Here is a 20,749-nt window from a genome sequence, read left to right as displayed (position 1 = left end):
TGAGTAACATCGTTTGAGATTGAGTGACGATCACTGTCATTCATACTTGAATGTTTCGTGGTATAAATTGATTTTCTTCTTAATGCTTGATTTCAGAATTAAGATGAAAAGCATCCGCGAATGTTGGCACATATTAACTGTCCTAAATTATTGTTTAAACAGGTTTGCCAAGTCACGAAATAATATTAAATTATAAAACCTTATTAATATATATTGTATATAAAACCTTAACCAGATCACTGTTACATTCCTGAAAATATAATTAGCACAAGACGGATCAGAAATTGACAATTTTAGTTGTCCTGAAACTTGATTCTCACAACTTTCGGACCGTGCAGAATACGTTTATTCAAACTAGTTAATAGAAATACCTATTGAACAACGTAATTGAAGACATCAGTACTAATCGATGTCAACAATCGTGTATTTACATTCTAATGGGATAATAAATACAGTAAATACTCTGCTATTGGCCCACAGCTTGTAAACAGAACTGAACAATTTCAGAAGGGGAGACACCTTTATTCGATCCTCGCGGCTCGTTTTTATAATTGTTGACAGTCTGCGACTATAAAAACGAATCGCAAGGCTTAAGTAATCTAAGTATCTCCTCTTCCCAAATTGTACGTTTCTGTTTCCAAGCTGAGGAATAGTTGGGGAAAATTTATTATACCGGCATAATTTTACACATTTATCGGTATTATTTTTGGTCTTCTTGTTCGGGGGGAATGGAATATTAACCAAATATAATCTGAATATAACCCAAAATACGCAGATACCAATATGCACACACAAAGCAACAGGTACACGTGCCTGATGCGTTGCGAGCCGAAACAGGCGACCATTGGAGTGCGGATCGTGCGACGAAAGTCAGGAGGCGTAGCCTTCGACATCGCCATGTTGCGTGCACTTAATTGCGAGCCATGGTCTAATTCAGAGCACGGAACGCTTCGGAACACAATATTGCAACCATGAATGGATGCAACGCGGGAATAGAGAAGCTGCGCCGGTAAGGCGATTGAAGCAACGCGAGCAGCGAGATGCCAGGCGGTAGGAGGAGTCAGACGGTAGTTAGGAGGCGGAGCCTTGGCGGCAGATATGTTGCGTGTCGAAGCGTTCCGAGCACTGGTCTAATTGATTCAGTAATTTACGACACTCGCTCTTGATTTCTTTGCCTTTCATTCTCAGAAAAACCCTACATATGACTTATTCGGTGAATAAGAAGTTAAATATGCCCGGAAAAAACCAAAAGCGCGGCAACTGGTCACCCCACAGTAAACGGCTCCGTGACCCTGTAGCAATTGCTTTCTTACATTTCAATTGTACCTATTAATTACACGGTCATCGAAGGGAGCTTTGCGCACGCAACTATTATTCTACCGCTACTCCGTTATTGCCTTTTCTATTATCCAGCCGCACACAAAAATGTTATTTCCTGCGCTGTTTCAACACCTGTTTCCGTAAGGGGATAACTTGTAATTTCCTTCCCTGTTTTGTTTTTTCCCTTTCCTTGCTTTTATTCTCTGATGACGTTTTTATTTAAATCACGTAACATAGAAAACTATAAATTGTCACAGATTTACTAGATACATTTATTACCGATTTTTGTATCATACCTAACTTTAATTTGCACCACGTAAATGAAATAACAAAAGTGCAGACATTTAATGATTTTCGCGGCGTTATAGTATTTCCTATTTGTTATCGTCATTAGCGTCACTAACGACGAAATGAAACTAGGTTAACGTACGGATTACTGCTGTTTCAACTACTTACTGTGTCACTAGAGATTCTTACAGTGTTACAACTTACAGTGTCATACGATAAATGTTTTCCGACGAATCGGCTCCACTATTTTCAATCCTTTGAACGTGTACGTTGGTCATAATAACAAAACCTGACTAATATTTCGCACTTGTATATGATCGCGAAACCTCGTTTGAAATGATACGATTTATCTAGACAGCATTTCCAAAGTCGCGTGCGCAACATGTAAACGTCTTCACTCAGAATATCAATTTTGACATCAAAGATGCACCCGTCGATACTTGGTTAAACAGGAGTTATCAAATTAGCGGTTGTAACAATTCCATGACTTAATATTAAATATCACGAACATGAGTACAAGAAATCGAAGTATGATCGATGTAGGCGGAAGTAGAAGACTCCGGCTGTAATTACACTGTTCTGGTTGCAAGAATCTCGCAAGGCAGATAACGTTACTTACAACTAGCATTTTAATTCGTTATTAATTCAATCGCCGTGAACCTCCTCGGATTTCGCGGAGCTTCCCATTTTCTCGAGAGCAGTCGACGTTCCCTTCTTTTCGCTTTATGATGTTCGGAAACGCTACACCGAAAAAGGCTATCACCTTCACGAAATACTGCGTTATCTTGTGCTGCGGTTGGCCGCTCCCTTCGTCAGCGAGCAAGCGTCAATTTTACGGTTATCTATTCCTAAAAGTTGTGTGTGCCTTACTCAACGTCGCAGTGTTTTTGCCTGCACTCTGGTCGCTTTATCTCCACATTGATGATCCAGTTATCACCGGCAATACGTTCGGTCTCGCATGTGCTATACTTCAAATCTTCACAAATATAATAATCTGTACCATTCAGCACAATCGTTATCAGGTGAGACGTTTTAAATTTCGACTAATTTATCGTCGCAAGCACCCAAACGCGTTCGGAGGATTTAGAAATTCACCGTGCTCTTATAATTCTGAAATAACAATATGTAGAATTACCTTCCGTGTTCATTACTTTCCTATCATGATCATACAATTATAGAATATGTTATGTATAACACGTATTATAATTCGTGTCGTTCTACAGTATCTACAGTTATCCCATGTGTTCCAGCGACTGATCGAGGAAATGACGAATTATTTAGATAAGGCTGAGCCCCATGAAATGGCTATCTTCCAGCGATACGTGGACAAGTATTCTACATATCACGGAATATCTACATTATTCCACTATTGTTGCGCGACAGTCGTTGTGGTCGCAACCTTCTTCTTGGAACAGCCGTTCCCGGTGGTCACCGAGTACCCATTCCGCGTCGATTACGAACCGATCAGAACAATCATTTTCCTAAATCATTCTTTCCTCTGTTTTCAAGGCAGCTCGAGTATAAGCTTGAACACGCTAACATCGTTGCTGCTTTTATTCGCTGCAGCACGATTCGACATATTGATGCTACATTTGGGAAAGGCTGTTACTGTCGCCGACTTAAAGAAATGCATGAATATGTACTATGATGTGAAAAGGTGAGAACGTTGATCAGAATACGGTCAAGTTAGGGTGATCCGTTTTTATATGTGTCCAGTTCGTTCTTTACGAGCAAGCAACAGATTTCTATGCGATTTCTCATTTTTATACTTGGTTTTATGGAAACTTAAACCAGGTAAGAATTGCTGTGACTGGTTGCAGTGATTTCTTGCTGTGAGAACAATGAAAAATATCATTTATTTTTATTATAAATGAATATCATTTCTATTAACCAGGATTCTTGTACTCTAACAATTTACTATTGCCATAAACACATAATGGTCTGCCGTCTATCTACAATCTATATCTAGAAAATGCAAAGTGAGTCACCTAGCATTTGTTCATGAAATATTTTTGTTGCATTTGATGTTTTTACCGGCACATCTCAACACCCTAAAATATATCACAACAATGTAGCATTTCGAATACAAATGTTAGGTGTCTCACCAAGCATGATGATTGCAGTTTTAAAAATAATTCAATTTATTGCAACATGTAGGTTCATGAGTTTCTTCAATTTAGATACGCACATGATGTCGTTGGCGGCATCCAATACATAACATTGTCCACAATTTTGCTCAGTAGTATAATGCTTGTAAATTGTGGACTCAATATTATTGGGGTATGTAGTAAAGAAACATATATTGATAAGACGTAGACGTCATTGAAATGAAACATTTCTTTACAGCATCTCGCGTTTGCTGTAAAATGTCAATTTACATTTGTCGCTGTGACGGCGTTGCTAGAAGTTTTCACGTGCGTGTTGCCAGCTGACCGTCTGATAGAAGCAGTAAGTAATTAATTGAATCCGATTACTGTAAACAATTATTTAAGGTATATTGACATATGCATGACTTTTAAATATTAGTACGAAACTATTGAGTGTTTCAACTTAATTACCATATCATGTATATATTTATATTTTCTGTAACGAAATTTATTATTATCTGTTAGCGACATTGCTTATTCTTACATAACGAATGCCGTACTTGTTGACACAATTTTTTAACTAGAGACACTATTGCCCATTTCATTGTTAATAATGTATTATTTGCATAATCGAGGTGCTTAACGTGGACTATTTGCCGTATCTCAATATGTTTATTTCTCATACCAAATTTATATGTTCAAACATCACTTTGAGAAGAGTGATAAAATTTAGATAACAAAATTTTATTTTACATTATCTGCTCAATTCTATTTTATTAATCAGAGTGAAGGTGCTATTCGGAGTGCCTACAATTTAAAGTGGTACGAACGAGATTTAAGTGTGCAGAAAATGATATACCGCATGATGGTGCGACTGAAGCCAATAGTCGTCAGCTTCGTATACGTTATTCCGCAGCTATCGTTGGACTACTACTGTTCGGTATATATTTTATTTATACATATTCTTGACTTTTTAGCGATTTTTAGTAACATTCTCTACAAGTTTTTCGATTTCTAGTACATTGCAAACGCTTTCTCTTTGTTCACTACTCTGCGTTTTCTACTGAGTGAACCGGAAGAGATAGTGTCATCTGACATTGCTAATGCTACCTGTTGCTACAAATGATACGTTCGACTGCATTAAACGTTTATGCTCTGAAATCTAAAATAGTACAACAGTATTGTTTTGTATATACACTTTACCTGCCGGTGGTTATTTATTCCAACTGATATTAATAAACGTTTCGTTCGTAAACCAACAAATCATTTCTAGTATTCTAGCGACAGGAGTCAGGAGGCGAAGCCTTCGACATCGCAGTGTTGCGCGCACTTAATTGCGAGCCACGGTCCAATTCAAGGCACGGAATGCTTTGGAACACAACGTTGCAACCGCGAAGGGATGCAACGCGGGAATAGAGAAGCTGCGCCGGTAAGGCGATTGAAGCAACGCGAGCAGCGAGATGCCAGGCGGTTGGAGGAGTCAGACGGTAGTTAGGAGGCGGAGCTTTGGCGGCAGATATGTTGCGTGTCGAAGCGTTCCGAGCACTGGTCTAATTGATTCAGTAATTTACGATACTCGCTCTTGATTTCTTTGCCTTTCATTCTCAGAAAAACCCTACATATAACTTATTCGGTGAATAAGAAGTTAAATATGCCCGGAAGAAACCAAAAGCGCGGCAACTGGTCACCCCACAGTAAACGGTTCCGTTACCCTGTAGCAATTGCTTTCTTACATTTCAATTGTACCTATTAATTACACGGTGATCGAAGGGAGCTTTGCGCACGCAACTATTATTCTACCGCTACTCCGTTATTGCCTTTTCTATTATCCAGCCGCACACAAAAATGTTACTTCCTGCGCTGTTTCAACATCTGTTTCCGTAAGGGGATAACTTGTAATTTCCTTCCCTGTTTTGTTTTTTTCCCTTTCCTTGCTTTTATTCTCTGATGACGTTTTTATTTAAATCACGTAACATAGAAAACTATAAATTGTCACAGATTTACTAGATACATTTATTACCGATTTTTGTATCATACCTAACTTTAATTTGCACCATGTAAATGAAGTAACATAAGTGCAGACATTTAATGATTTTCGCGGCGTTATAGTATTTCCTATTTGTGATCGTCATTAGCATCAGTTACCATGATGTGAAACAGTAGGCTAAAGTGTGGATTACTGCAGTTTCAACTAGTTACTGTGTCACTAGAGATTCTTACACTGTTAATACTTACAGCGTCACATGATAAATGTTTTCCGACGAATCGACTCCCCTATTTTCAATCCTTAGCACGTGTACGTTGGTCATAATAACAAAACCTGACTAATATTTCGCACTTGTATATGATCGCGAAATCTCGTTTGAAATGGTACGATTTATCTACGCAGCATTTCCAAAGTCACGTGCCCAACATGTAAACGTTTTAACGCAGAATATCAATTTTGACATAAAAAATGCTCCCGTCGATACTTGGTTAAACATGAGATATCAAATTAACGGTTGTATCAATCCCATGACTTATTATTAAATATCACGAACATGAATACAAGAAATGGAAGTATGATCGATGTAGGCGGAAGTAGAAGACTCAGGCTGTAATTACACTGTTCTGGTTGCAAAAACCTCGCAAGGCAGATAACGTTACTTACAACTAGCATTTTAATTCGTTATTAATTCAATCGCCGCGAACCTCCTCGGATTTCGCGGAGCTTCCCATTTTCTCGAGAGCAGTCGACGTTCCCTTCTTTTCGCTTTATGATGTTCGCAAACGCAACACCGAAGAAGGCTATCACCTTCACGAAATACAGTGTTATCTTGTGCTGCGGTTGGCCGCTCCCTTCATCAGCGAGCAAGCGTCAATTTTACGGTTATCTGTTCCTGAAAGTTGTGGGTACTTTACTCACCGTCGCAGTGTTTTTGCCTGCGCTCTGGTCGCTTTACCTTCACATTGATGATCCAGTGATCACCGGCAATACGTTCGGTCTCACATGTGCTTTACTTCAAAGCGTCGCAAATGTAATCATCTGTACCATCCAGCACAATCGTTATCAGGTGAGACGTTTTAAATTTCGACCAATTTGTCGTCGCATGCACCCAAACGCGTTCGGAGGATTTAGAAATCACACCGTGCTCTAATAATTCCGAAATAACAATATGCAGAGTTACCTTCCGTGTTCGTTACTTTTCTATCATGATCATACAATTATAGAATATGTTATGTATAACACTTATTATAATACGTGTCGTTCTACGGCATCTACAGTTATCCCATGTGTTTCAGCGACTGATCGAGGAAATGACGAATTATGTAGATAAGGCGGAGTCCCACGAAATGGCTATCTTCCAGCGATACGTGGACACGTATTCTACTTATCACGAGACGTCCATATTATTCCCCTATATTTGCGCGGTACTCGTTGTGGTCGCAACTTTGTTCTTGGAACAGCCGTTCCCGGTGATCTCTGAGTATCCATTCCGCGTCGATTACGAACCCATCAGAACAATCATTTTTCTAAATCATTCATTCGTCGCTTTGCAAAATATTTCGAGTTTAAATTTGAATTCAGTGACAGCGTTGCTGCTTCTGTTTGCTGCAGCACGATTCGACATATTCATGTCGCATTTGGAAATGGCTGACACTGTCGCCGACTTAAAGGAATGTATGAATATGTACGGTGACGTGAAAAGGTGAGAACATTAATTAGAATAGGGTGAAGTTATGGATATTCATTTCTATACTGATTTCTATACAAATTCTCATTTATGGAAACTAAAACCAGGAAGAAATTGCTGTGTCTGGTTGAAAGATTTCTTGCGGTGAGAACGAAGGAAAATATTATTTATTTTTATTACAAATGAATATCACATTTGTATTAACCCGCACGATTCTGGTAGTTTAACAATCTCTACTATTGTTATAAATACATAAAGGTCTGCAATTGATCTATAACCAATATGAATTTTCTTTCGTGTACGAAATGCAGATTGAGTGACATGACACTTGTACATGAAATATCTTTGTTGCTTTTAACATTTTGACCGTCACATCAATACCCCAAAAAATGTCACATCTTTGAAGCATTTCATTTCATCATATTACGATTGGAAAGCATAATTATACGAATTCAATTCTAATGAAGTGAAGAAAGTGTAATAGCTTAGAATGTATACTTCTTTTCATACCTACGCAGATAATTCTGTTAAACCCAAATGCGTGACTCGAAAGTTAATGTGTTAAGGATACCTCAAATGACTTGGAGACGAAGTTGGATGGTTCAATGAGGCCCACAACATAAACTATAAAATTATTGTTATTTTGTCATTTTTCGTGATTTCGAGGTAATCGATGTTTTTTGAAATGGCTTCGTATGATTTTACCATCGCGTTATGATAGTTGTGCGATGACGAAGACAAGGATATTAATTTGTCTGACTTTCACGTGTTCCTGACTGTACAATGTCATTAAAAATTCGACAATCGATAAAAATAGTGAAATAACAGAAATAATCGAGTGATTACTTGGTGAGGTGTCACTTGTGGAAGAGTCATTTCAATAACTTTGATATTTATGGTTCAGTGTGAACGCTTTTGAACCATTCAACATTGTTTTCGAGACATTTGACATATCTCTAGAAACAACATAGGTATTTTAAAAAGAAATAGTTTTATTGCAAAATAAAGATTTATGATTTAAAATACTCTAATTTAGATATGCACATGATGTCGTTGGCGGCATCCAATACATAACATTGTCCACAGTTTTGTTCAGTAGTATAATCCTTGTAAATTGTGGACTCAATATTATTGGGGTATGTAGTCAAGAAACATAGGTTGATAAGTGATAGATGTTACTGAAGTGAAACATCTTTTTTTTTGCAGCATCTTGGATTTGGTGTAAAATGCCAATTCACATTTGTTGCTCTGACGGTGTTGCTAGAAGTTTTCACGTGTGTGTTCCCAGCTGATCGTCTGATAGAAGCAGTAAGTCATTAATTAGCTATGATTACTGTTAGCAATTAATTAAGTTGTACTAATGGCTGCATTATTCTTAAATATAAGTTAGTCCTTTTAGGAATCTACTGTGTGTCGCAACTTAATCAGCATATTGTGTGTATTTGTGTTTTCTGTAACGAAATTTATTATTATCTATTATCTATATTGTTAACTCTTACATGACGAACGCCGTAATCGTTGACAAGATATGTTAACTAGGAACATTATCACCTATTTTACTGTTAATAATGTATTATTTTCATAATCTGTGTGCTTAACGTGGCCCTTTTGTTGTATCTCAATATATTTGTTTCTAATACCAAATTTATATGTTCAAACATCACTTTGAGAAGAGTGACAAAATTTAGATGACAAAATTTTATTTACATTAGTTGCTCAATTGTGATTTATTAATCAGAGTGAAGGTGCTATTCGGAATGTCTACAATTTAAAGTGGTACGAACGAGATTTAAGTGTGCAGAAAATGATATACCGCATGATGGTGCGACAGAGGCCAATATTTGTCAGCTTCATATACGTTATTCCGCAACTATCGTTGGACTATTATTGTTCAGTATATATTTTATTTATATATATATTCTTGACGAGATCTTTAGTAACATTCTCTACAAGTTTTTTGATTTTTTAGTACATTACAAACGCGTTTTCTTTGTTCACTACTCTGCGTTTTCTACTGAGTGATCCGGAAGAGATATTGTCATCTGACATTGCTAACGCTACCTGTTGCAACAATTGACGCATTCTGCTGCATTAAACGTCTATGCTCTGAAACCTAAAATAGTACACCAGCCAGCTGTATCAGTTCTTATTCGAACTGATATTAATAAATGTTTTACGCTTTCACAGCCAAATCGTCTCTGGTATTGTAATTAATTAATTTCGTTTGGGATTGAGAGACGGACAGGATCACATTCACGTTTCAATGATGTGCGTAGAATAAATTGATTTTCTTCTTAATGCTTGGTTTTCTTCTTTACCTTAGTAAGGTGAAAAGTGTTCGCAAATTTTGGCACATTTCAACTGCCTTAAACTATTGTTTAAACAGGTCCACCAATTCATAACGTAATATATTAAACTATAAAACTTGATCTAAAAGTGGCCCCAAGATATTGTTACATACCTTAAGATATAATTGTTGATTATGAACCACTAGACGCCTCGAAACTTGGCAAAATGGGTTTTTCTAACACTTGTATTCGCAAACTGACTAAAGCGAACCTCTATAGATCTACGTAACTGAAGGTATCACCACTAATCTATATGAATAGCCGTGCACTTTCTCTTGTTGCAGAGTAGATTCTAGTTACAGGCAATTACAATCAAAACGTATATCGAAGGTAATCAATGCAAATTCATGTCGATCAACGTAATTGAAGGTATCAGCGCTAATCGATAACGACAGTCGTAGATTTTTATTCCGTTGATGTACTAAATTCTAGTTGCAGGCATTTCAAATTGCATACGTGAGATTTCTCGCCGTCTAGCATGTAGACTCGTAGACTCCCAGCTATCATTAGAATCGTTATAAACACACGCTATTCCACCCATCTATGTCTACCGTGTACGGATGAGGTACTTCCGCAACCGTCCGTGTATAGTTTCCCTAAGTGCTGCATTTATTATTAATTCTTTTCTTCGCTAAGAGATCGGAGAGAAAGAGTTTTCCTCAGAGTCTGTTCGCTGTGCGTCGAATCGAATATTTCCGCCACGAAACGCGGTTCACTTATCGAGCTGATAGCGCGGAACATTTCGTCAACCGTTCACGTAAACTCTCGTGGAAATCAAATAACACGGCGCCTCCGTTGCACGAAATATCCAATTAGCCTCGCATTGCAATGTTCGAAAACGTGACACCGGAGAAGGCGATTACGTTCGTCCGATTTAGCGTAGGTTTGATCTGTGCCTGGCCGCTCCCCGCGGTGGCTACGAAAGCTCAGGTGTTGTGTTTCAGAATCTCGAAAGTGTTGAATATTCTTAGCGCTCTTGGTCTATTTTTTCCGCTATTGTACGCAATGATTCTTCACCGCGACGATGCGATCGAATTCACGAAGGCGGCGCTAATGTTAAGTGCTTGTGCCCAACTTCTAACGCAGATACTGATTTGTAGCAGTCAGTATGACCGCTTTCAGGTAAGAACTTTGTCATTCATTTTGCTTCGTTCAGTTTGCTTTCCGACCATAAACATATTACCCTGATCTAGAAGTGTGTTTGCTGAAGTTTATGCTAACGAACGTTTCTCTAACAATACTACTGTACATAGTATGTATTTTCTATATTTATTTGCATGCGCGTTACATATACGCTGCATACAACACCTGCACAGAATTGCGCAGTTTAACTGAATCTTAACGAGTTACGTTTTTGTAATGATATGCTATCTATTCTGGCTAAGGAAATGTTTCAAGCGATGATCGGTTCTACAGGACAACAGTAAATTCTCCGTAATTAACGCTCAGCTTGGAAACAGAAATGGATCATTTTTAGGAAAAGGGGTTACGATTACTCGATCCTTGCCGCTCGTTTTCATAGTTACCGATTGTCAACAACTATACAAAAATTGTCGCAAGGCTCGAATAATCGTATCTCCCCTTTTTTGATCGATTTTTCTGCACAGTCTGAGCGTTAATTAGGGACAATTTACCGCGCATTCGTTTGAATGTATGTTCGTACTTTGCTTTTCTTTGTACCTTCAATTAACGCACAATTTACATGTGTATAGCAGTGATTATAAAACCAGGAAATTGCTTGTGTTCGTTTTGGCAAACATGTAGCATAAAATTGAAAGATATTCAACGTAATAGTAGTTGATCTTATATAAGCTGTGACTCAATATTTTGAGATTTGGGCCATAGATTAGTGGTAGCAGCTAATGATGGAAGAAGCGGCAAGAAGCGCATACTTGAGACGCAACATAATTTCAATGATACATTGCAGCGTTTGATCGAGACTTTAATAGTTACCTTGAGGAACGCGAAACCCTACGAAAGGCGCGTGTTTCAACAATACGTCGACACGTATTCCAAATTCTACGGGCTGATAGTAATAAGTTATTACGTGTCGTCGATGGTTGTCGTTTTCGGAAGTATCTTCCTACCTCAGCCATTTCCGACAGTCTCCGAGTATCCGTTCCGCGTTGATTACGAACCCGTGAGGACAATAATCTTTGTACACCAAGCCTTTGCCGGCTTCCAGTGTGCCGCAGCAATCAGCTTGACCATGTTCACAGCATTGTTGCTTCTCTACGCTGCGGCGAGGTTCGAGATACTGATGATAGATATGCAAAGAGCTACCAGCGTCGATGCGTTGGTCGTGTGCATGAAAAAGTATCACATAGTGACCAGGTAAGCGAGCTTTGAGAATCTTTTCACGATATACAGTAATGTCTCCCTTATTGACCCTTAGATTGCGCACAAAAATGGACAATTTCGGAAGAGGAGATACGATTAATTCGAGTCTTGCGCCTCGTTTTATAGTTACGAATTATCAACAACCATAAAAACGAGCTGCAAGACTCGAATAATCGTATCTCCTCTTCCCACATTGTTCATTTTCGTGCACAATCTGAGCGTCAATTCGAGAGACATTACTGTAATATAATTTATATAATAAACGATATAAACTGTTATTTATAATCCGGAAAGTTCGTGCCCGATTGTGAAGGAAAATTGCACAACGCAAAAGATTTAAATTAATATACATTTATTATATTATATAGGTTTTATTCTCCATCTTTCAGGCAACTGGAAAACTCCATCCTTTCAGAATCTCTCGGGTTTTTCAGCGAAAAACTTTTCCACATGATTTTTTATCTCAACCGAACAGTTGAAGTTTTTTTCATTAAAGGAATTTTGAAATGATCGAAATAGGTGAAATTCGGAGGGCGCGAGTTCTGGTGAATATTAATTATTATTAATAGTTCTCCAACAACTTTTGTCGAGTTATCAAAGACACATGAGCCGCGCACTTTTTGTTTTCTTCCATAATCAAAGACATAATAAAACTGACAAAGATTAACGTATCGTAATCAAATTTTTTTACAAATATGCTTGAAAGTACTGTCTTTCACAATGTGTACGCATGTCGTTTGATCTCAATCGCTCTGACATATTCAGACCTGTCCTTACGCCACGAACCAAAAATCGGCACGAACATTCCGGACAAGCCAATATACAGGGTGTCCCAAAATTATGGTGCTTCCGAGAAATGAGAGATTCCTCAGATCATTTGAAGCAACTTTTTCCTTAGCGAAATTGCATTCCGCCGCTTCGTTTACGAGTTATTAACGAAAAACAGTGACCAATGAGAGGCGAGATCAGCTGGCGCGAGACGACCGAGCCAATGAGCGGTCAAAGCTCCAGTTCCGCGCATTGGCTCGGCCGCCTCGCGCCTACTCGAGCTTGCCTCTCATTGGCCAGCGCTTTTCGCCAATAACTCGTTAACGGTGCCTCGGAGAAAATTTTTGCAAAGGAAAAAGTTGCTTCGAATCACCTCAAGAATCCCTCATTTCTCGAAAATACCATAATATTGGGACATCCTGTATTATTGTATATTATTCGATAACGAAATTGTGTCTGTTTAAATACAGATTCGCAAAGGACGTCGTTGAGGGTACTCGGTACATAGCTTTGTTCATGGTAGTGTATGGCAGTATAGTCCTTGTACTCTGTGGTCTGAATATTATAGGAGTGAGTACTATTAACACCTACGACACACGTTTCAGTAGAGTGAAATGAATGCTACCATACACGGTATTTTAGCATCAATCCTTCCTGGTAAAACTGCAGTTTTTTTTCTTGGCTTGGATTTCTCTGATAGGGGTGTTCATGTGCGTGCTGCCAGCGGACAAATTAATATATGTGGTGAGTGATGAATTTTATAAATGTGTTCTTCGATTTTCCATTTTTGTTAAGATTAATTTCCATTCTCTGTCCGTTTCTGTATGGACTGGCTATGATCAGAGTGGTTCTACGGTTCGAAGTGTGTACGAGTCGAGATGGTACGATCAAGTACTGGGTGTGCAGAAAACAGTACTTCATATTTTGGTGCCACAGATACCCGTAGCCATCAGTATAAAGTGCATCATCCCTACATTTTCCTTGGAATATTACTGTTCGGTATTGCCTCATCTCTTATATATATATTTATTAGAATCGTGAATATAAAATGTCAGATTATTCGAGAAGAACGAAAATTAATTTTTGGCATGCAAATAATGTTTCATTAACACTAGATTTACGGAGAACAAAAGCAGCTGTTTTATATTAGTTTAAAATTTTATAAAAGTAACAATAAATATAATATGATATACTATAATATAATATAACATAATATACTATAATATAATATAATATAATATAATATAATATAATATAATATAATATAATATAATATATTATAATACAATATAATATAATATAATATAATATAATATAATATAATATAATATAATATAATATAATATAATATAATTGTACTTTATAAAAATAATAATAAGACATTTATTCTGATTTTTAACAAGTGTTATTGTAACATTTGCCGTAAATAACTTATAAATGTACTTTCACAATATGATTAATTGTAAATTAAAAAATTAGTGACCCGTCATTTTGACGGGTTCCGTAAATCTAGTGTTAATCGAGAAGGAATAATAAAATATACAATTATAATAACAAATAAATAATATAAAAAACATATTAGACTATAAATTGTTATTCAAAATGAAAATGATCGAAAACAATTCTATGATATCGAAGTTAAATTGCGATGCACTCCCGTTCGTGCAATTTTATTAACAGCGTGAAAATAATTCGAGAATCTGACATTTCATATTTTGCGGTTGAATTCGACATTTGTTGTAATATCTGAACATTAATTGTGCTCTTTCAGTACGTTTCACACGCAATCTCGTTGTTCACTGCTCTACGCATGGCATTCGGCGAAGACGTCGATGTATTAGGTTCTACATCAAGTAATAGTACACGCTGAGTTGATTAATTGCTCGTAGCAATTAATCGGGTACACGTGACACATAAGAACATATTTTCAAGTTTATATTACGGAATAAAGGTATTGGTGCTACTTACATACTTCTTCAGGAAATCTTATGAACCACTTCCAGTAACCCTGACCTTGATATACGTTGTCCATGCCTGTCTTGTAAGAGTTAGAGTGAATGAAAATTGACTTTCAAAATAATTATTTATAGATAGAACGTTATTCATCAACGCTGTGCACAAAACTGTGAACCATTCTACTAATTCTGTTGATCCTGAATTTTGGCGTTCACTTGCACAATATAAAAGGGTTTGTGAAGAAACGTGCAATCGCGCATTATTCCGTATTATACAAAGAATTATGAAAATTATGAAATTGATGTAGCATTGAGAACAATCAAATAAAACAATTAAACTGGGAACTCGTGTATTGTTCGAAGGAATGGACGCCACTCCAGTATTTTAACACTAGATTTACGGAGCACCAAAAACAGCTGTTTTATATTAGTTTGCAAAGATAACAATAAGACATTTATTCAGATTTCAACACAATAGAGGAGACCATGTCACACTATTCGATGCGATAAAATAGGGCGTACAAGACTGGCACACAAATTCCTCCCACAAAATGAAAAACAAAATCCACAAAACTCCAATGGGAATTCAGTAAATGTGAGCGACGATTTGTATCGCTTACAGTTCAACACGCAATCATTGTACGAAATTAGACGAGCACGTAATGGACACATATCCCCAAAGAATTTACCGAAATCTGCAAATGAAAACGAAACACACGAAACCTCCCGAGACTGATAAAATCTCAGTACAGAGATGTAATGTAAACGCTAACATGGCCGTTACTAATAAACAGGTTGTCAATGTGAAGTTTAGAAAAGAAAAGAAAAGAAAAGACAAAGAGATTCTCAGAACGGTCAGAACATATTTAAAACGTATATCGAAGATAATCAATGCAAATACGGGTTGAACAACGTAATTGAAGGTATCAGCGCTAATCGATACCGACAGTCGTAGATTTTTATTCCGATGGTGTACTAAATTCTAGTTGCAGGCATTTCAAATTGTATATGTGAGATTCCTCACCGTCTAACAAGTAGACTCGTAGACTCCCAGCTATCATTAGAATCGTTATAAACACACGCTATTCCACCCATCTATGTCTACCGTGTACGGATGAGGTACTTCCGCAACCGTCCGTGTATAGTTTCCCTAAGTGCTGCATTTATTATTAATTCTTTTCTTCGCTAAGAGTTCGGAGAAAAAGAGTTTTCCTCAGAGTCTGTTCGCTGTGCGTCGAATCGAATATTTCCGCCACGAAACGCGGTTCACTTATCGAGCTGATAGCGCGGAACGTTTCGTCAACCGTTCACGTAAACTCTCGTGGAAATCAAATAACACGGCGCCTCCGTTGCACGAAATATCCAATTAGCCTCGCATTGCAATGTTCGAAAACGTGACACCGGAGAAGGCGATTACGTTCGTCCGATTTAGCGTAGGTTTGATCTGTGCCTGGCCGCTCCCCGCGGTGGCTACGAAAGCTCAGGTTTTGTGTTTCAGAATCACGAAAGTGTTGAATATTCTTAGCGCTCTTGGTCTATTCTTTCCGGTATTGTACGCAATGGTTCTTCACCGCGACGATGCGATCGAATTCACGAAGGCGGCGCTCATGTTAATAGCTTGTGCCCAACTTCTAACGCAGATACTGATTTGTAGCAGTCAGTATGACCGCTTTCAGGTAAGAACTTTGTCATTCATTTTGCTTCGTTCAGTTTGCTTTCCGACCATAAACACATTACCCTGATCTAGAAGTGTGTTTGCTGAAGTTTATGCTAATGAACGTTTCTCTAACAATACTACTCTCTATAGTATGTATTTCTATATTTATTTGCATGCACGTTACATATACGCTGCATACAACACCTGCACAGAATTGCGCGGTTTAACTGAATCTTAACGAGCTACGTTTTTGTAATGATGTGCTATCTATTCTGGCTAAGGAAATGTTTCAAGCGATCACCGGTGCCACAGGATAACAGTAAATTCTCCGTAATTAACGCTCAGCTTGGAAACAAAAATGGATCATGTTTAGGAAAAGGAGATACGATTACTCCATTACAATCGGTAACTATAAAGACGAGCCGCAAGGCTCGAATAATCGTATCTCCTCTTCCCAAATTGACCATTTTTGTTTTCAAACCGAGCGTCAATTAGAGAGAATTTACTATATTATGTATTGTATGTTGTACTATAATATAAATACGTTTGGCGGCATGTATAAAAATGGTTTAACTTTAATTGTTTACTTACGACACAATTAAAATATACATATACACCAGTGATTAACTAAATGAAGAAGTTGTTTGAGTACAAGAAATAATAAATGTAATTACATTTATTTATATTGCAACCCAAAATTCCTAGCTATTGAAGCATAGATGAGAGAACAGTCTGATAACAGCCAAATGTGTGCGGAGGCTAACAAAGTGCATGCGATGCAACATAATTTCAACGACATATTGCAGCGTTTGATCGAGAATATTACAGCTTCCTTCAAGAGCGCGAAGTCCTATGAAAGACGCGTGTTTCAACGATATGTTAATACGTACGCCAAGTTTTACGGACTGGCAGCGTTGTGGTATTACGTGTCGTCAGCGGTCGTCGTTTTCGGAAGTATTTTATTGCCTCAACCATTTCCGACAGTCTCCGAGTATCCGTTCCGCGTCGATTACGAACCAGTGAGGACAATAATCTTCGTGCACCAAGCCTTTGTCGGCTTTCAATGCTCCGCGGCAGTCTGCGTGAACATGTTCGCAGCAGTGTTAATGCTGTACGCTGCGGCGAGATTCGAGATTCTGATGATAGATCTGAAAGAGGCTACCAGCTACGACGCGTTGGCCGTGTGCGTTAAAAAGTATCACGCGGTGACCGGGTGAGTGAGTTTCAAGAATTTTTCATTGAACAGTTGTGACAACGATATTTTGCTTCCTATAGATTCGCGAAGGATGTCGTCAAGGGTACTAGGTATATAGCTTTGTTCACGGTAGTTTATAGCGGTATAGCTCTTGTACTCTGTGGTCTGAATATTATAGGAGTGAGTACTTGAAACAACTACGACACGTTCGAATAGTGACATGAATGCAAGCAAAAACGGTATTTTAGCGGCAATCCTTCTTGGTAAAACTGCAGTTTTGTTTCTTGGCTTGGGTTTCATTGGTGGAGGTTTTCATGTGCGTGTTGCCGGCTGATAATTTGATAAATGTGGTGAGTTGCGAATTTCAACTTAATGTTATTCGTTACGAAGGGTTTTCGTTTCGTTGACATAAATTTACATCTTCTGTTTGTTCCTGTACGAAATATTTGTCGCAAGTAGAGTGAGAATACTGTTCGAAGTGCGTACGAATCGAGGTGGTACGATCAAGTACTGGATGTACAGAAAACAGTACTTCGCATTTTGATGCCGCAGGTGCCGGTAGCCATCAGCATAAAATGCATCATCCCTATACTTTCGTTGGAATTTTACTGCTCGGTACAGCTTTATTTTATATTGATATTTATTGGCTCGTCTGTACGAAATGTGGGAACATTTAAGGGGGAAGAAAAATTGGTTTAAAAATTCTGGTAAACGTTTTGTTATTCAAAGTATGCATTATTTGTTCCTATGTAATTTTGCAAGTATGTTTCCCACAAATAAATACAATTAGACTACGGACCTCCGCGCAAAATAAAAATTGTGAGTCGTAAGAAGCAGAAATGAAGTTACAATGCATTTCTGCTTTCAGTAACTTTTATGATGATATTAAAATAATTTCAAAATCCGACATTTCATATTACACGACCTAATATTTCCTTGATACTTGTTCCGATCATAATCTTTGAATATTAATTGTGCGATTCCAGTTCGTTTCGAATGCAGTCTCGCTGTTCACGGTCCTGCGAATGATGTTCGGCGAAGACGCTGATCTACTGTCGTCCAAATCAACCAATAGTACATGTTGCGTTGATTAATCATTTATAGCTTAGAGTACACGTGACACATTGAATCATATTTGGAAGTTTTAATTTTGGAGTAGGGTTACTCTTTCGTTATACATAAGACTATTCATTTAATGAAATAATTACAAGAATCCTATTGGTATATTATTTTATCGATCCTCTGCGTATCGTATTTGCCGATAAGTGACGTTCCGTCACGCCATATAAATTGCACTAATTAATTACGTAGTTAATGAAAGGGTGATTAGTGCACGAAAATATTCTGCGTCTACGTTACTATTGCATTTTTCTCGTCATTCCGTTGGTGACAATGATGTAATCTTACTTTCTGTGCTGTTTTAACATCTATTTGCGCAAACGATTCTATTGTAATTTCCTTTCTCTATTTAGTTGAAGACGCTATCACTCACTGCTAGCAATTTTATTTATCTCGCGTATCACAGAAATCTTTGATCACAGATTTATTCGATACACATATTACGTAACTTTAATTTAATGTCATGCGAAGTATCTGAGGGGAGATAACGAAATTAAGATCATAATTTATTTATTTATCCAGTATTATGGAATTTTCCATTTGTGCTGCTAGTTGTCAACGCCAACGAAGGAGCTAAACCAGGCAGAAGTACTGGCTACTGATGTTACAATTACTTAGTATGTCACAAAAGAAAATCTTTTCTGAGACAGTCAACACCAATAATAATAAAAATAACATACCTTCATCAGATTGTTTCTGTTACAGTGGAGTGGTATATGACCGCGTGTCCAACTGACGCTCTGATAGACGTGGTGAGTCAATAAATCGATAATTAAAAGCAGCTACAGAGCATATCAAGCCTGCAAAAAAATGTAAGTGAATTACTATATGCGTTTAATCCTTAGACTAGGAAAGGCGTATATGTACGCTTTCACAAGTATGTCAATTTATACGAAAGACGTAAATATACGCCATATTTGTGAACGATTTATATTAAAACACCAATTATTATTGGAGGAATGTGCAAGTAAATTAAAAACGGCTAAGACTACGCTTGAAATAGATTAAGAACTGGATATCTTTTAAATTTATTTGCAATTAATCATTTCTTTTTAACGCCTAAGAACTGTGTCAAATCTTCAGGTACCGTTCTGGACAACCAGCTGCAGCGACTGATATTCGAATATCGCGCCGTCCGTATCGATTGTTCTCTCCTAGGGTGCGCCGCAGTGACATAATGTTACAATGGAAACAGAATTTTTTTGCTACGAAATTCGATATTATAACACTAAGAAAATTTGGTGGTATCTGTAACTAATTCTTTATTTTCACCACTTCGGTTTACTACCCAAGCTTCCAGTCATTAAGAAGTACCAAATTAAACTATTGATTTTACTGTTGAAACTCATAATCGGAGTGATAAGACTGACACACAAATTCCTCCTGCAAAATGAAACTCCATCTTAATGTTAAATCTGCAACATGTCGCACACCGCACAACACGGAATTCTAAACTGCACGAAAGTGGACGCGCCACGAGATGGAAACAAGTAGCTAAAGAACAGAGCAAACATTCTGAAATTCATAAAATCTACAGCTACATAGGGTGAAATCTAAACACTAACGTAGTCATCGTTAATGACCAGGCTGACCATGCGGATTTTAAAAAATGATAAAAGGGAGCAAGAAAATTCTTCTTGGAACTTTCTGAATGCATTCGAACCATTGATTGAAAAAGTATAACCGATGCAAATATGCGTTGCACAACGTAATTGAAGGTATTTGCACTAATCGATATCAATAGTCGTGTATTTTCATTCTGTTAGGGTACTTAATTCTAGTTGCAAGCATTTCAATTTGCATTCGCGAGACTCCTTGCAATCTCTCAAACAAACTCGAAGACTGAGAAGCTATCATTATAACCTCCCATCTACATTCATCATGCGCGGATATGGTACTTCCGCAACTTGCCGTGTATAGTTGCTTTAAGTGTAGCATTTATTTTTAATTCCTTTCATCGCCAGGAGATTGCAAAGCAGCTTTCCGCTTCAAAGTCCG

General features: G+C 37.6%; 3 protein-coding genes across 5 annotated transcripts; all 3 read left to right on the top strand.

Annotated features, from left to right (window-relative positions):
* The first annotated feature begins 21 nt into the window (after window positions 1-21).
* Window positions 22-5,192, top strand: LOC143259913 (uncharacterized). 3 transcript variants are annotated; one of them, XM_076524108.1, is made up of 6 exons: window positions 22-2,630; window positions 2,832-3,265; window positions 3,789-3,888; window positions 3,955-4,056; window positions 4,480-4,635; window positions 4,714-4,863. In XM_076524108.1, exons 1-6 carry the CDS (start codon window positions 2,334-2,336, stop codon window positions 4,819-4,821), a joined length of 1,197 nt encoding a protein of 398 aa, XP_076380223.1. In that variant the 5' UTR covers window positions 22-2,333; the 3' UTR covers window positions 4,822-4,863. The 3 variants fall into 3 exon arrangements, with proteins under 3 accessions (XP_076380223.1, XP_076380222.1, XP_076380220.1); XM_076524107.1 differs by lacking the exon at window positions 4,714-4,863 and adding an exon at window positions 4,969-5,192 and having other exon boundaries at window positions 2,324-2,630; window positions 2,859-3,265; XM_076524105.1 differs by lacking the exon at window positions 4,714-4,863 and adding an exon at window positions 4,969-5,192 and having other exon boundaries at window positions 2,324-2,630.
* Window positions 5,193-6,451: 1,259 nt separating this feature from the next.
* On the top strand, window positions 6,452-9,667 carry LOC143259914 (uncharacterized). The gene is made up of 6 exons (XM_076524121.1): window positions 6,452-6,748; window positions 6,978-7,384; window positions 8,406-8,505; window positions 8,576-8,677; window positions 9,108-9,263; window positions 9,339-9,667. Exons 1-6 carry the CDS (start codon window positions 6,452-6,454, stop codon window positions 9,444-9,446), a joined length of 1,170 nt encoding a protein of 389 aa, XP_076380236.1. The 3' UTR covers window positions 9,447-9,667.
* Window positions 9,668-9,823: 156 nt separating this feature from the next.
* Window positions 9,824-19,594, top strand: LOC117227744 (uncharacterized). The gene is made up of 14 exons (XM_076524272.1): window positions 9,824-10,839; window positions 11,645-12,051; window positions 13,296-13,395; window positions 13,468-13,569; window positions 13,669-13,824; window positions 15,575-15,634; window positions 16,151-16,456; window positions 17,244-17,650; window positions 17,713-17,812; window positions 17,881-17,982; window positions 18,092-18,247; window positions 18,619-18,706; window positions 19,274-19,368; window positions 19,457-19,594. The coding sequence occupies exons 1-13, from the start codon at window positions 10,546-10,548 to the stop codon at window positions 19,351-19,353; spliced, it is 2,358 nt and encodes a 785-aa protein (XP_076380387.1). The 5' UTR covers window positions 9,824-10,545; the 3' UTR covers window positions 19,354-19,368; window positions 19,457-19,594.
* The last annotated feature ends 1,155 nt before the right edge of the window (window positions 19,595-20,749 follow it).

This window comes from Megalopta genalis, chromosome 8, assembly GCF_051020955.1.
Source record: "Megalopta genalis isolate 19385.01 chromosome 8, iyMegGena1_principal, whole genome shotgun sequence".
NCBI classification, from domain to species: domain Eukaryota; kingdom Metazoa; phylum Arthropoda; class Insecta; order Hymenoptera; family Halictidae; genus Megalopta; species Megalopta genalis.
This window is presented reverse-complemented; position numbering and strand designations above follow the sequence as displayed.

Bases quoted from the DNA above. Each gene is read 5' to 3' on its own strand.
- LOC117227744 (XM_076524272.1), top strand. From the start codon at position 10,546: ATGTTCGAAAACGTGACACCGGAGAAGGCGATTACGTTCGTCCGATTT. The intron at 15,635-16,150 runs GTCAGAACATAT...ATATCCAATTAG, and splicing joins ACAAAGAGATTCTCAGAACG to CCTCGCATTGCAATGTTCGA. The intron at 17,813-17,880 runs GTGAGTACTTGA...ACGGTATTTTAG, and splicing joins GTGGTCTGAATATTATAGGA to CGGCAATCCTTCTTGGTAAA.
- LOC143259914 (XM_076524121.1), top strand. From the start codon at position 6,452: ATGATGTTCGCAAACGCAACACCGAAGAAGGCTATCACCTTCACGAAA. The intron at 7,385-8,405 runs GTGAGAACATTA...ACTCTAATTTAG, and splicing joins ATGTACGGTGACGTGAAAAG to ATATGCACATGATGTCGTTG. The intron at 8,506-8,575 runs GTATGTAGTCAA...TTTTTTTTGCAG, and splicing joins GTGGACTCAATATTATTGGG to CATCTTGGATTTGGTGTAAA.
- LOC143259913 (XM_076524105.1), top strand. From the start codon at position 2,334: ATGATGTTCGGAAACGCTACACCGAAAAAGGCTATCACCTTCACGAAA. The intron at 2,631-2,831 runs GTGAGACGTTTT...GTCGTTCTACAG, and splicing joins TTCAGCACAATCGTTATCAG to TATCTACAGTTATCCCATGT. The intron at 4,636-4,968 runs GTATATATTTTA...AATCATTTCTAG, and splicing joins CGTTGGACTACTACTGTTCG to TATTCTAGCGACAGGAGTCA.